The sequence below is a fragment of the Carassius carassius genome, chromosome 16 (assembly GCF_963082965.1).
Source record: "Carassius carassius chromosome 16, fCarCar2.1, whole genome shotgun sequence".
NCBI lineage: Eukaryota > Metazoa > Chordata > Actinopteri > Cypriniformes > Cyprinidae > Carassius > Carassius carassius.
Window position 1 is genome coordinate 32,282,263 of NC_081770.1, and position 15,408 is coordinate 32,297,670.

Sequence of the window (15,408 nt, forward strand, 5' to 3'; positions counted from 1 at the left end):
GCGGGTTGAGGGAAAATAAAATTATTTGCGGGACTTCCGCAAAGTGTAAATATCTAACAAAATAAAGGAACTAGAAACAAATAGACCTTTATACATAATAAAATAATAGACTTTGCGGAATGGGAGGATGCGGATGATACCATAGACAGCGACGCGTAATTTGATTCCGAAACAGCGATATATTTAAATGTCAAATTGGATGGATTAGAAGCACACAGACCGGATGATGTCCTCCAGTGGTGGAAAAGACGAATTTCCGAGATTAAGCAAACACGCCATGTACCTTGCATTCCAGCTAGCGCACCAACGGAGAGGGCTTTCAGTATTTGCGGTCGCATACTGAAGCAGAGACGGATTAAACTGAAGCCCTCAACAGAGAACGACATGATATTCCTGCATGGGCACAAGTAGTCATTTTTTTTAGTCAATTCAGTTTATTTCTATTTATTTATTTAGCTTAATATTTAAAATTGGTCTATTTTGTTATTGAGGAATAAGGATATTTTTTGTTAAATGTTTGAATGAATTGCTCAGGCCCCATAAGCTAGCCTACTTTTCCTTTGAAACTGAAATAAATCCAGGTTTATTATTATTATATAATTTATTAGGCTATATAGCCTTATTATTATAGGTATATATTTTTTATTTACATTTCTTACTTTTTTTTTTTACTGTATTTATATGTTCTAAGTGCCTTGTTCATGTTCATACTTTTAATTAAACGCAAATAAAACTAAACATTTGTTTATTTTCCGTTTCTTTTTAAATTTATATTCAACAGGGGAGCAAGTGAAAAAATAAGAGTAGCAGGCAGAATATGCAATGTATAAAAAAAAAAAAAAAGAAAAACTACTATACGTTTACCCGCGGGATTTTGCGGGCGGGAGCGGGACGAAACTTGATTGTTTGCGGCCGGGAGTGGGAGAAAATAACATATTTTTGCGGGAGCGGGACGAAAAAATCCCTCCCGCGCAGGTCTCTACTCCCGGCAACGTCGTGGTAAGTTTGAGTGCACAGGCAGCGGCTCTATGACCGGAGTCTGGTGCTGCGTTACAGGCAGGTTTTAGCTCGCAAGTCACTATTTCAAACCACGACTAACGACTTTGTACCGTTCCAAGCAAGTCACGCCAAACTTTCTGAGCGCAAGGAAATTTTGCTAGATTATTAATTTTATTGCAACGTTACATTGTCCTAAAATCTATTTTTCAACGTGTACCACTTGCATAAACACTGCATCCGTAGGCGCTGTTGTTTCGCATGCTGTGTGACGTCAGAACTCAGAGTACATCGATCTAGTACGAGTTCACGGGTGGGAAGTCACGGGTTTGACTGCCGTTCCAGTGCACTTTCACAGGTTTAAGGTTGGAAAAACACGGGTTACGGGTTGCCTGGAACGCGACATAAATCATAACGAGCAAGCACTTTCTTACCGCTGCTGGCATACAGAAGCTTCCTCGAGCAAATCATGCAGAAACAAGCCCCGGGCTCTCTCAGTTTCTTGCACCAACTGCCAAAAAGCGCCATTTATTTTTGAGTCCTTTATCTATTTCTAGGAGTCTAGGACATCATCCCAAGGCTTCATAAACTTACGCTCCATTTTTGTTTTCTCCGACAACGCTAACGTGACATTGACGTATGAGCGTCAATCATCCTGTGTTGCAAGGACACGCCCTTATCTGCTTCTGATAGGCTTGTAACGTTAGTTAAAGCTGCGTTCCTCTTATATGATTGGTATAAGAAATAAATTGGCTCGAAATTATTAAACTGCATCTGCTGGCTCTCGAATATTATATTATTATTTTTTTCCTCACGGCCACGCGCCGGAGATCCGGCACGGTGCCGGAATACTTTAAGCCCTGACAACAATAGAAAAAAAAAGCAAAAAAGATTTGCTGACAGTTTCAAAGTTTCAAAGTTAAGTGTAAGCTACATTCTGTACAATGGCCTAATTGCTGCAGGCTGCTTTACGTTTTTTCTTTGTTCACTTTTTTTTTTTTTGCTTTTAATCTTTACTTTTGTTTGTTTGCACGCATTGTTAAAGGTTTTCAGCAACAAAACAGGATGTGTAATGCTCAAGCTTATTGTGTGTAAGCTTGTTCAAAATGACGGAAACAATAAATGTTGCTGAAAAATAACGTCTGTGTCATTAAACTTAATTTAAATAAACGAATATTCGTTTTTTGTGAGCTCAAATATTCGAATGTGATATTTGTGGAAAACGCCCATCCCTAGTTTAACCCTCTGGAGTCTAAGGGTATTTTTTGGGGCCTGGAGAAGTTTTGTCATGCCCTGACATTTGTGCTTTTTTTCAGTTTCTTATAAATATCTGAATGGGTAAAGTCTAATCTCACTGTAATCAGCACAAACTGGGCTGTAATAATATGTGAGCAGCATGTATGTACATGATTGTGTTTTTGAGAAAAAAATATTATGCGTGGTTTGTGAAAAATTAAAAATGTTAAAACACTTGAATAAGGCAAAAAAACACAAAGGACAATGGTTCCCGGGATTTTTGAGAACTGGAGCTTGTAGCCTAGAATTTTTCTTTCTAAATTATGTGAAAATCATCTTGTTTACTTACTTACATTAAACAATATATTGATTTAAATTTTAAATTTAATTTTATTAAATTTTTGGTAAAAGTCATATGTGAGTAGGCGTCAACTATCATGAATATCATTGTGATTTACACCTGAGAAGACAAAGGCCCGCATAATGAGCTGCATAATGAGCTGCATAATGAGCCATTCAGTCATCTGTGCCACTGAGAGGAAGGAGTTACAAGAGAGAATGTGAGAACAAAATAAATCTATATAATTTTATGTTTGTAGTTTATTTAGAATATATTTAATTATCCCACAACAATTTAATATCCACTTGGGGGAGCAGTTAAACAGTTTATTAGAAACAATCAAAGCTGACTTTCAAACTAATTTGTTTGCATCATTACTCCAGTCACACAATCCTTCAGAAATCCTTTTAACAATCTTATTTTCTACAAAAAAAATGTTTTATTGTTATTATTATCATCATTATTATTAATAATGTTGAAAAGAGCTGAGAATATTTTTTCAGTTTTTTTAGGGGGGATAAATTAAAAGAACAGCATTTTTTGTTAAATTTGTTAGTTACATTTATATTATTTACATCAAGCTTTTGAATGGTGTATATTGTTATTGAAACTTCATAATGTTTCACTTAATTATACATTTAATCAGGAATTATAGTTTGGAAAAAGTCTAACTAGTAAAATGTTTACACGTTATGTGAAAACTAGTACAAGTATATAAATAAATAAAAAGAGACTTACTCATGTTTATGATCTCTGCTGAATAAAGTGCTTCATTCTTTTTCTTCTGAGGAAATCCATTTTTTCAAATCCTCAACCACATGACATCTTTTCGGGGTTAATTATGTCTTATTCCTCTCATCGCGAAGCAAACAGTAAAATAAACACTTGAAGAACAGGCTCGCTGCTTTTTCTTCTGTTATGGGCGTATTCAAGCCGCGCGCTTCAGTTTGAATCTCAATAGCGAATTCAGCGCGGGGGGGTGGTCTCATTAGATATAATGAAGGGAGACATGAAAAACAGACATCGCGTTGTTTTCATATGGATTACTTTATCACAGAAAATCTATTTTCGACGGCACTTATTTAGTTTAAAAATAGACATGTCAAGCTTTCTATAGATATCTCTCTCATGTATCTTCGTTGAGTATTCACGGAGTTACAGTTCATTTTAATGACATGTTTGTAAATAAAGATCAGCGCAGACAAAGGCTGCAGACAGCACACCTTGTTTGTTATCTTTATTTTATAAGTGCACAAAGTTTTGTTGTTATTATGTCTGTATACAAAAAAAGTAGACCCTTTACAGATTCGATTGATGTATTGCTCTTATCTGTACGATTAAAACTGAAAGTGTAATTTAAGTTCTTTTCGGGGTCATCAGGAGAAAATGACTCATAACGAGTATCCGCGTTAATTGACTCCAGAGGGTTAAACACGTCCCCACAGGTCTACGTCATGATGTGGGAAGATTTGTGTAATGCTACCCAAATGTACCAAAAAGAAGGCGTGGTTTCAGTAACACAGTTAGTGTTGAACAGTTGTTACAATTCCGACGAGTGCTTGCAGTGTTCTTGGCCAATCAGAGCAGACTGCGCTTGTCAGAAGTAGGGACTTTGTAGAAAACCACGCGTTTGAGAGAGACGGGGCATAGAGGACCTACAATAATGTACAGTATTTGAAAAATAATGTGCTTTTTAACATTAAAGCATGTCAACATATTTGTTACATCAAATACACAAAATAACGATCTTTAAAAAAAAAAAAAACATCATATGACCCCTTTAATAAATCCTGATTTAACCATTATAAAAGAGTCCTGAAAAAATCTGGGGGGTTGGGGGGTGGGTAGTTGGGCCCTAAATGAGGCATATTATTACATTAATGAATACTGGCAAAATACTGGTGAACACATTATGGATTTTCATGTTTGCTTTACATTTCTACAGAGATAAGTATTATTTTTCAAATTTTAACCCAAAATAGGGTGGTGTGAATAATGCTTGGTGTGCTATAAATACATGTCTGTTTCATTCATACTGTAAGCCCTCATCCACATATGCCTCACAATAGTAATATAACCTCTGGATTAGTATGCAGCAAAAATATGTTAATAAATGGGTATTTTGTTGTCAACAGGTTAAATGCTCTCATTACTCTGGTGTGTATGGCTTTCAGAGAGATGAGCAAGCGCCCAAGCCAAAAGAGTCAACAATGGACCCTTTTCACATTTCCAGAGTTCTCAGAAGAGGTAGTAGTCATAGGTGAGTAAACCGTGATTCCATGATTTCACAAACATTTTTACAAGAGTTACAGATGTTAGACACTTAGACCTGAAACACTTCCACAAATGCCATGCTCACTCCATGCACACTCACGGCTGCCAAGAGTTCAATGTAATACACACACAGTGATCATACCCATCACTGATGGCCTTTGACCTGCCGTTTGGAAAGGCCTGATAGAAAGCCGTGGAGGGATTCCTTGCAGATAAAAGAAAAAGAGAGAGAGAGAGATAAATAAGGTAATATAATGTCAAAGATTTAAAAGGAAAAACCAAAACAAATTTGCTGTGATGCCTTAAGGGCTTTTAAGACAAAGTTGAATGGCCATTCATATATCGAAGAGTGAAAAGGCTCAGGGTGTGAAACGGCTCTGGCGTCTAAGCCCCAAGCTACTGGCATGAAGTATTCAAAGTTCAGAGTGAATATATGCCAAACAGGAAAAGTCAGAACAGCCATTGAGTGTGAGACACGGATCCCCTACACAAATGATCACATTGATTTACAGCCAAGTTTATACAGCTTAACTAAAAGAAGATTAATTAGATTTTCTTTGGTTGATCATGCAACACAGTGAATGTTACAAAGTGACTATTATACTTTGAGCAGCAATTACTAGACTCACTTCTTATAGGTTTTTTTATCTTTAAATCTGACTTCACTGGAATTGTGTGCAAGCTCACTGCTGCCAGTGAACAAAAAAATGTTACTGAGAGTTTTTGTATCACAACTCAAGATTTTTTCCCCTCACAATTTTGAATTCTTTTTGTTTTAGAATTATGGGTTTAAATCTGGCCATTCTGATTAAAGTCAGAGTTGTGAGTTTATATCTCGGAGTTCTGACTTCATAACACATGACTGCGAGTTTATATAACACAATTCAGAATTTTATAGCAAGATCATATCTCAAAATACCCAGAATAATCTCACAATTACAAGAAAAAAAGTCAGAATTGCAATATATATTTTAAAAAAAATGCATTTGCGAGAAAAAGTCTTTGTGAGATTATGAAAAAAATTGCAAAAGAAAAAGGATGCAATTACCATATTTTATCTTTTATTCAGTGGCAGAAATGGGCTTCCACAGAACTGCCATGACTTCTTGTTTCTATAATCATAATAATAAAAAAGCTAATTATAAATCTAAAGCATCTTACACGCACATACACACAATTATTCCAAATGTTTAAATGGAGTCTTGGTCCAAAGGTTGGCCTTGAATACAATACTGAATAATTTACCATTTTCAGCTATAAAATAGCTGTCTCTAACCCAACAGAAGTTGTGATAGAAATGGTATTGGTTTAGAAAACACAGAAGGTCAAACCTCATAATTAATAAAGCACCATTTAGTTACAAAAAAGGTAGTTTGGGGAGAGAATCTGTGGAATAAATCCATTATGAAACAAAATGTGTTGAATGGAGATAAGTGTGCTACACTCTAACTGGTACATGAATGTAATGTAGGCAATTAAGGCAAAATATTTAATAATTTCTTTCCCTCTTTTTTTTTATAAGTAGAGCTTGCAAAGTGAAGTCCAAAAAAGGTGTACATTTGCAAAAAGTGCACGCACACAACATAAAGAAAATGAAGGACTTTATAGATTTGTACTCAAATTTGCAAAGCTTTCTACAGAACTCTTTGCAAAAATTTCCATGTGGGCTTAGTATCTGTTGAACAAATGGTTGCGTAAATTCAGTCAAAAAGACAAAACGGAAACAAATACAAAGAGAAAAGATAATTGGCAAAATTCCCTCAAATGGTGCTTACAACAAACACTTCTGGAAATATTCTTTCATGTTTCCACCAAAAGATGACAACTGACGAATGGAATTACCTTGGGGACGTGAAGCTGGCAGAGGATTACGCAGGAACAGGTTTCTGTACACAGAGCTGTATAAGCTCTAATAACAAAGAACACATAGATACAGAGCATTCAAAGAAGAGGGCATCACAAAAACTCTTCTTCATATTTCAGGATGTCTGCTATCAACTGAAATTAAAATGAACGGTTTATAATACAGGGACACAGAAAAAGGAGACTCAAAAAAAAAAAAACATCTTAACTGTGTCAGTGTCAAGTGACGAGTTGAATCATTTGGCAAAATAAGGTCACTATCACCGTTAGATTGCCATGCTTACCACACCTAACACACCATTAGCTGGCAAGGCATCTGACACATTTAACCCCGCCCACTTCGGGAAAATGTTTTGTTTAATAATTCATGGTTAATCTTTAGCCACATAATTTGCAAACACTGGCAGTTCACCAACATGAAGGACAAATACAGCTCTACTGATATCTAAAAAATAAATATTTCCTACAGTCAGGGTTAGTTATTGTTGCTCTGCCATGCCGAGCAGATTATATGTTTTTGTGCTGAAAGCTTAAGTCTTCATTTCTGTTGTCATACAGTAATTGTTTTGGATCGAAAACTGTACCTAAGGTGGCCCAGGTGCAAAGTTGGCAATGTTGAATACATGTATTATGTTCAGAAACACCTTGACAGACTGCTAGCTTTCCAAGTTTCAGCATGTGAATTTAGCATTACTAGTGAAACACTTACAAACAAAAAGCAAACACAAGTGTAATTCTACAAGCAATTATAGATTGATTATTCTGAATGTGATCTGTAGCTGCGTTTCCATTACCCTTCAAATTGTGCAAAGTTAAATTGTGAATTGAAACTTCAACCAATGGAAACATGACAATTTTGCGAAAACTTTTTGGTGGTTTTCAAGTAAATTGTAAAAGGAATATTTTGCAAAACTGCAATGGAAAGTTTTTTCTCGCATTTACAGGTCACCTGGAGTATGTAAAAGTCATTTTAATCATTCTTTAACGTACTACCAACCTCCAAGAAACACATAGTCAGTGGCTGCTCTCAGGTATACGATTAATGCTTGCTTCAACAGATATTTTATGAACTACGAGAAATTGTTGAATTAAGTCATTCTTTTTATTTTCTTTGCACAAAAAAGTATTTTTGTAGATTCATAACATTACAGTTGAACTACTGATGCCACATGGACTATTTTAATGAAGTCCTTACTACCTTTCTTGGCCTTGAACGTGGTAGTTGTGTTTCTGTCTATGGAGGATCAGAAAGCTTTTGGATTTCATCAAAAATATCTTGTTTTACAAAGATCTTACAATTTTGGTACGATGTGGAAAAACGTTAAAATTTATTTTGTAAGTAACACTTCCTCATTTATGGAAGAATCTGTTGTGTGACCAGTTTCTTTCAACATTCAAGGGTTTTGAATTGATTATGATATTTTTAACTTGTTCAAAAAGTCTCGGTTTAAAACTAATCTCTTAGGTTTTACCATGGTTTCTTCAACCTTCTTGAGATTTGGTTCCCTAAGACTCTGATGACAGAAATGTCACTAGTCTGTTAAAAGAAGTGAGCACACATTCTAACGCTTCAGCTTCATATAAAGAGTCAGTTACAGACTCAGCTGTAGGGTCAATGCTTTCATGTACAAGGGCACGTCTTCCAAAACATGAAAGCATGATGGCATAATATATATACACACCTAACTGTCAGAGCGCCGTGGGAGGACTGACTCACCTGCACCATTACTGTGAGGAATAAGACCTCACCACCACACCTGCTCTTCAAACAAACTAACTTCAGCTACTGCTATTTCTCAAACACCCGGGGTGCAAAGCAAAATATGTAAAAATGTCAGACTATACTAATTTTTCAAAATCGATAAACATATACTTTTGAGAATATAAAGATGCCAACTAGTCAGGTAGATGTAGTTGCACAACCTTTGGAAGATAACAACTACAACAACGGAGGATTGCAATAAATTTTCTTTGAAAAAAAAAAGCGTAAGGAAAAAAACAAAACTCTGCAACTGTTCAAACATACAGCATTCAAAGCAAAGCTGTTTTCAAACCCTGCAACACATTCTCTACAAATCCTGAGGCGTTCACCATGGCTTCCAACCGTCGGTAAGTCAATAAAGTGATTCATATCTTCATATCTGTTAAAAGGTCACTTCCTCTTTCTTATGGTGTTTATAGGGGAACAGAAAGTGATGAGTGAAAGTCAAAATTATCAAGGGTCATTTCCTGTGTATACAGTGGAGGAGGATGGATATGCTAGAGAACCGAGACATCTCACATCATCCTCAGTTAATGCAACGATCTTTCGTATAAAGTGACTCTACTCAAACGCTGATGTGCACATCTTAGTCTAAAAGGTGAGAAAAAAAATGTCTTTGGTTTGGAACAACCTCACCTTCTTTCAACAGCAACCTCAATGGCCTCCTACTCAAATCATCCAAGATGTAGCGGAGTTTGTTTTTGCATGGGAATACATTTAGAGAATTGTATCATTGCATCACTTGCTCACCAGTGGATCCTCTGCAGTGAATGGGTGCCATCAGAATGAGAGTCCAAACAGCTGATAGAAAGATCATAATATTTATTTTAAATGGTTTTGGACTGTTATATCTTATAAACAGCGCTTGATCTATGCAGATTTCTGTCCTGATTCAGAGAAGATGACTGGAAGCAACAGTTTGAAGTAAAAATGTCTTAATTTTGAATCCATCTTCTACAAACACACAGTTTTTCCACTTCAGGTGATTTTAATTGATGGTCTGGGGTGGGTGGGTTATTGTGATGTTTTTATCAGCTGTTTGGACTCTCATTCTGGCGGCACCCATTCACCACAGAGCATCCATTGGTGAAGTAATGGAATGCAAAGTTTTGAAAACATTTTCAGCAAATTTTCATTTTGTTTTTCAAGTTTATTCACATCCTCAATAATATCAAGCCATGATAAAACTGACCTGTTGCCTTGTCTATTTCCCAATCATTTCGGTAAATCTCACTACCCAAATACGAGTGTGCGTGCATTTATGCCAACAAAATAAACAGAGGAAAAGCATATCAACTACCATCAATGACGGTAAATAAGCTATTTTTAAAGCTCACCCTTTGCTGTCGTTCCTTTAACCTCAATAACATTTGCCACCCATGTTGCAATATTTCCAAGCATTCTCAACAAAAATAAAAATGCACATTAAACATCCTTCAGTTATTTCTGCATATTCGTTCCCTAATCGGTCCTGCACAAAAGTTAAAGTCTACATAACACAAAAGAAAAAAACATTTACACTGTAAAATATTAGTAGTACTAGTAATTTTGTTTCATTAAAACCAGCATCTAGTGCATCAACCTACTAAATAATTTGGTTTAAACAGCTTAATTGTCAAAAAAAGATAATTTTACTAAAACCCTACACAAAGATAAACGCAAATGTGTACAATTTAATCTAAGCCTGTATATGTTAAAGGTGACAGCATTTTTCTAGATTTCTACTAACTGCTGACTGTAAACAACGTCCATATGCAGCATAAATAACATCATGCAGATGTTACACATGTGTGAAGGCCTTATCAGTGTTAGTGCATAGAGTGGAGAGCTTCTGTACATCACAAGATAGGAAACACATGCTAACATCACCTAATCAGTCTAAATAAACAGCTCGACTTCTGGTGAAAAGCATATGAGGAGGAAACAGTGGCACCAAAACAAATCTTTAGGAGCTGGATAATGCGCTGGCTAAATTTGTTGTGAATTTTTTCCACAAACACAAAATGAGATCGCTTGAGTCAGACACTTTCCAAAGGCTTTACCAATGAAATGCTCATAACCACAGGATGCCTTTTTAAATCAAGTTTGAAGTGGTTTGCAGGACAGAGGAAATAACTATGTGCATAAAAAACAAAAAGAGGCTAGGTGCTTCCTCAGATCTACACATTTCTGAGCCATGTGTGCTTTTAAAAAAGCTAGTCTAACCATTCTTAATATGCAAAACAGATTTGGAGTAATTGGCTCAAAACATCTGGTAGAACATGATTTGAAGAAATAATCATTACATTGTTACAAATTAAGTTTCAATTATTAAGTTCACAAATAGGTTTCCTGACCTGGAGACCCCTTCTTATTTTATATGTCCATGTAATATAAATCAGATGTGTAATGTCAAGGTGACACTCAAAATGTGGAATGGACCTTTTTTCACATTTACCAGGTTCTCGGAAGTCATCATATAAATACATTTTGGTATGCATTTGACTCACCGTGAGCCAAGGAATTCAAAAGTCCACAATAGTGTTTCTATGCCTTTCCCACTAAATAAAATACAGAGAGATTATATTAGAAACATCCACACAACAGCAGTAACTAGATTTCTGATTTAACTGAATTCATGCCAAGGTGATATAACACAAAGTACAGTGTTATAATTTACATAAATTGTTTTAAAAATGGACAAAAATGTTCAATCCTGTTTCTGGGAATTTCGCTCCAACCAACTTCAACACACTTGCCTGGAGGGACCTTGATTAGCTGGATCAGGTGTGTTTAATTTGGTCTGGACTAGCTAAACTCTGCAGGTCAGTGGCCCTTCAGGGACAAGGTTTGGACATGCCTGATTTACGATTTTAATAAACATGAAAGAGAGTCACCACAGTCTGTGAAAAAAGGATCATTTAGGGGGCCTCCAGGACAAGTTTAGTGAAAAACTACCCACTTAAAAAAAAAAAAGGGTCAACACGCATATTTTGACTCAGATGCAACAATATTAACTGCTATTTTCAAGGTAACACACTTTGGAAAGTAAATATTTGCAACACCTGCAAAAGTTGTGATAAACTGGTTTACTTTACAGAATCTGTTACTTGAGCTATTTTTAATCGAAAGTGTGCAACACCAGGAATAGAGGTTTACCTGTCCTCATCCCCATCAATGGATATAGCCATTCCGAACAGGCTGCTGACAGCAGGTGTTCCCATGAGCACAGAGCTCTGGAGCAGCCCGCCGGGCTTCCTCTGGTTCTCCACGGCCTGGGCGACGCCGGTGGGGAGCTGGCTAAAGTTAGCGGGGGTCATCTGCGCACCCAGTCCTCCTAGGACTCCCTGAGTCGGATTCTGTGGTGTCTGTTTTGGCATGCTCTGGGGGGCATTAGAGGCACTGGACATAACAGCAGGCACATTTTGCACACCAGGGACCCCAGCGAGGGCGTTGACAGACGCGGTTACCGCTGGCTGAATGAGCGTCACTGGTGCCTGCTGTACAACAGCTGTGGCCGACACGCTGCCTAGAGCCGTGCTGATGCCCGGCTGCTGTAAAAGCCCCTGAACATGCTCCGGCTGGCCGATGGGAAGCCCTCTGCCGTCCATGGGCTGGGGAACTAATCCAAGCACGTGTGCAGCGCTTCCCGCTGCAGGAGTCATAACAGGTGACGGACCCTGGTTCAGCGGGGTCACGAGCGGAAGAGAAGCCACCGAGACCGTCTGGGACTGATTTGATGGAATAACACTCTGATGAATCTGCACAGGAAAAAATGGCTGTGGTTGAGTTGCCAAAGGCATGCTTGGAGATTTGATATGGGCATTCTGGGCTGCAAGCCCTAATCCCTGCTGAGAGATGCCTAGGGTTTGCTGCTGAAGCTCCACTGACGGGTTCGATGGTGCAGATAAGTAGCCACTATCTGTACGTGGCTCTACCGCAGACACTGAAGACCCAACATGCACAGCCATCGAACCTCCAGTGACTCCTAGTCCGTCCCTGTCCGCGCTGTGATCCGCGCCGCTTGCGTGTTTAATGGTATCCACAGTCCGGCCGGACGAGGAATTGTCCGTATCCCGCTCGTAAAACTCAGTGCAATTCCACCTACCTCTTTTGAAGGGTTCACCTGTGCCATGGTCTAACTTGATGACCCTGAAACGGGAGCTGCAGGTACTTACTGTGGCAGAACTGCTAACTGATGAAGTCTGGATGCTGGACGGTGCATTAGATGCAACCGAAGACTGGGAAGATACAGACCCGCTGACTGAACGGACAGGTGGGTTCATATGAAACGCACTTGCGTTGCGAGAACCAGGTATGTTCGTTATGGGAGCATCTTGGGCACTCGCCCCAGATGTTTCGGCCTCGTTATGAAGTGATTCATCAGATAAACTCACATCACACGCCTCAGGCTCGAAATCTCCAGTTTTGGACATGTCGTATATCTCGGATGAGGACATGTCCTCAATCCTGGGGTCGTCTAAACTCTCGGTGTCGTCCGTGTTGCTGTTGGCCGCCACCTGCGCAGCCTGCGTTACGCTGGTGATCTGAAAACAGCTCTTCTTTTTCGACGGCATTTTAGACATTTTGACAGCTTTAAGTGTATCTCAACACGTCAGAGTGCAGCGCACAGCTCCAATGTAAGCGTAGCAACGCAATGTATATGAAAATGTCATGTAATTTTTGGTTAGCGTCACGCTAACGCAAGACTCCCCTCAGAGCTCCGTCCTCATCGCGCCATTTTTAGTCCTTTAAATCCTTTAAACTGAAACTCCGAACACAACGACAGCTTTACTCCAGCTGTGTTTAATCCTAGCGAGCCCGTGTGTTTATCCTCCGTGGCCTAAGCGAAGGCCATGTCCCGGAGTGAGAGTTTCCCCTCAGTCCGCCCTCGCAGTTGAAACTCTCCAGTCGCGGAACTCGCGCGACTCTGAGGCGCAGTCCGTTTTTAGCGCTCTGTCGTCTTCAAAGGCACATATCCTCCGCAAAATACATCGGGTAGACATCTCGACACGTCGTAACGCATGTTTGATCCCCGTTTCTCACATTAACACAGTCTGTCTGGAGCAGAATGACGGTTTGTTTGTCAGTCTGTCGGCTGTCAGTGCAGATCTCGAGCTAACGGCTCCGCTTCCTCTAGACTGCTCTACACAAGATGGCTACGTAACTCACGCGCTGCTCTATGGATGGACTGCGCACAAGCGTACGTAACCCAGTCGGGAATACCGACCACTACGCATTATTATTATTTTTTTAACAAGTGCCAGGGGAAGCAAATCGACATAAACAGATTTTCATAAATGTTTGTATTACTCTTTTTTTTATTGGACTCTCTGATAATATAATTAATGATTTCAATTATGAATTTAAAAAAAACATGTTTTATTTGTTACGAACTGCACATATTATATTATATTATATTATATTATATATGCTTATGTATTATATATGTTTTTTTCTCTGTCTAGACACTGTCTGGCTGCTTTATTTACATATCATACATTTCAATAAGGGTCATTTACTTTTGTTGATTGTAGTTGGCTGTAGTTGTTGTTGTTTTTTAAGTGGTTTTATGTAAATTTGCGAACCCAGACAGGATTTGGTTATGGAAGAAAGAAAAAATATTTAAAATATTGAACAGGCTTTCCACCTTTAACAGACATTTTTAACAGAATATTAGACATTGCAGGAATTATGTGTGTGTGTGTGTGTGTGTGTGTGTGTGTGTGTGTGTGTGTGTGTGTGTGTGTGTGTGTCTATATATATATATACATATATACATACATACATACATATAGACACAGATGCATGCAGGCACTCATATAAACCAATTATTTTGCTGAAGTTGTTGTATTAAATATTTTTTTTACTTAATGCATAAAAATTGATTTAGTTGTTGATTTTTGCCTAGTCATGTTCAAGTGTTTCTAGCAAAATCATGTTACAAAACACAGTTTCTTCTTTGTTTAGCCTTTTGGAAAAAGTTCACGCAGGAGGCGAGGAGGAATGCAGCTAATGTAGACAGAAAAATGTTTGCTGGAGTTTGTTTATTAGTTCAGACCATTATTTTAGGCATGAGTCTATTCCAAATAAGTAAGGAAGGCTGTGCTTGTTTTGCTTTTGAGTTCGCCCAATCCAAACAGTGAGAAGAGAAAAGTGCACTACATACTGAAAGAAATACTCTTTTGATATTAGAAAAAGCTGTTCATTAAAACTCAAAATATCAACGAAATCGCTTGGGAATTCAGAGTGTCACTCAGAAGTTACACAACATTTGATTGTTTATTGTATTTGCCTCCGTCCCGTGGTGAATAGGACACGCTTGTTATTTTAGCTGCCTGCATTTATGTGTCCAAGTACTAAAACCAGTTTGCATTTTAAAATACTTGGGGGGCTTTGAATCAGTCGTCTGACGATAGGTGCTATTTGTCATGTCCAGACACAGAGGCGTTCTTTGTTTTCTTGGGCTGGATGCTTGGTGAACACACTCTGTGGTTTCGTCCAGTTCATACAGCTTTTCACAAGATATAAAAAGGGTTTGAGGGAATTTCACTAAATTTAAAATCTAAATGGGAAGCTGATGGTTTTTTTGAGAGAGAGAGAGTTTGTGAGAACAGTTGGGTTCATTCAGGCTCGGAGTAGCCAAAATCTGGACTTAAAGAAAATATACTCGTGTAATCAGGATTCTGACTTCCACGTTTCAGTAATATAAACTTTTGAGTTTGAGAATGTGTGGCTCTGTGGTTGTAAACAGTTATGCAATGAGATTTTTCCAAGTAACTAGAAAAGTAACGCATTATTTTTAAATTTACAATGAAATATCTGAGTTACTTTCTCAAATAAATGGAGTAGTGCAATATTGTAATGCATTACTTTAAAAAAATCTTTTCCCAACACTGGTTGTAAAAATCCCGTACGTGTGCTGAAACCATGTTTTTGAGAAGAAGTCCAAGTCAGA

At 38.0% G+C, this 15,408-nt stretch overlaps 1 protein-coding gene across 5 annotated transcripts in view; it reads right to left on the minus strand.

The window, feature by feature from the left end:
• The window catches only part of LOC132160138 (TSC22 domain family protein 2-like), a 39,535-nt gene extending 25,928 nt beyond the window's left edge, over positions 1-13,607 (minus strand). The window contains exons 1-3 of one of the 5 annotated variants that reach the window (XM_059569863.1): positions 11,610-13,606; positions 10,961-11,011; positions 4,989-5,051 (exon numbers count right to left, since the gene is read on the minus strand). In XM_059569863.1, coding sequence (XP_059425846.1) covers positions 4,989-5,051; positions 10,961-11,011; positions 11,610-13,036 — 1,541 coding nt within the window. In that variant the 5' untranslated portion in view covers positions 13,037-13,606. Of the gene's footprint in view, positions 1-4,988; positions 5,052-5,894; positions 5,959-10,960; positions 11,012-11,609 lie in introns of those variants that run through there. The other 4 variants (XM_059569867.1, XM_059569864.1, XM_059569865.1 and 1 more) reach the window with 4 other exon arrangements.
• Between the last annotated feature and the right edge of the window lie 1,801 nt (positions 13,608-15,408).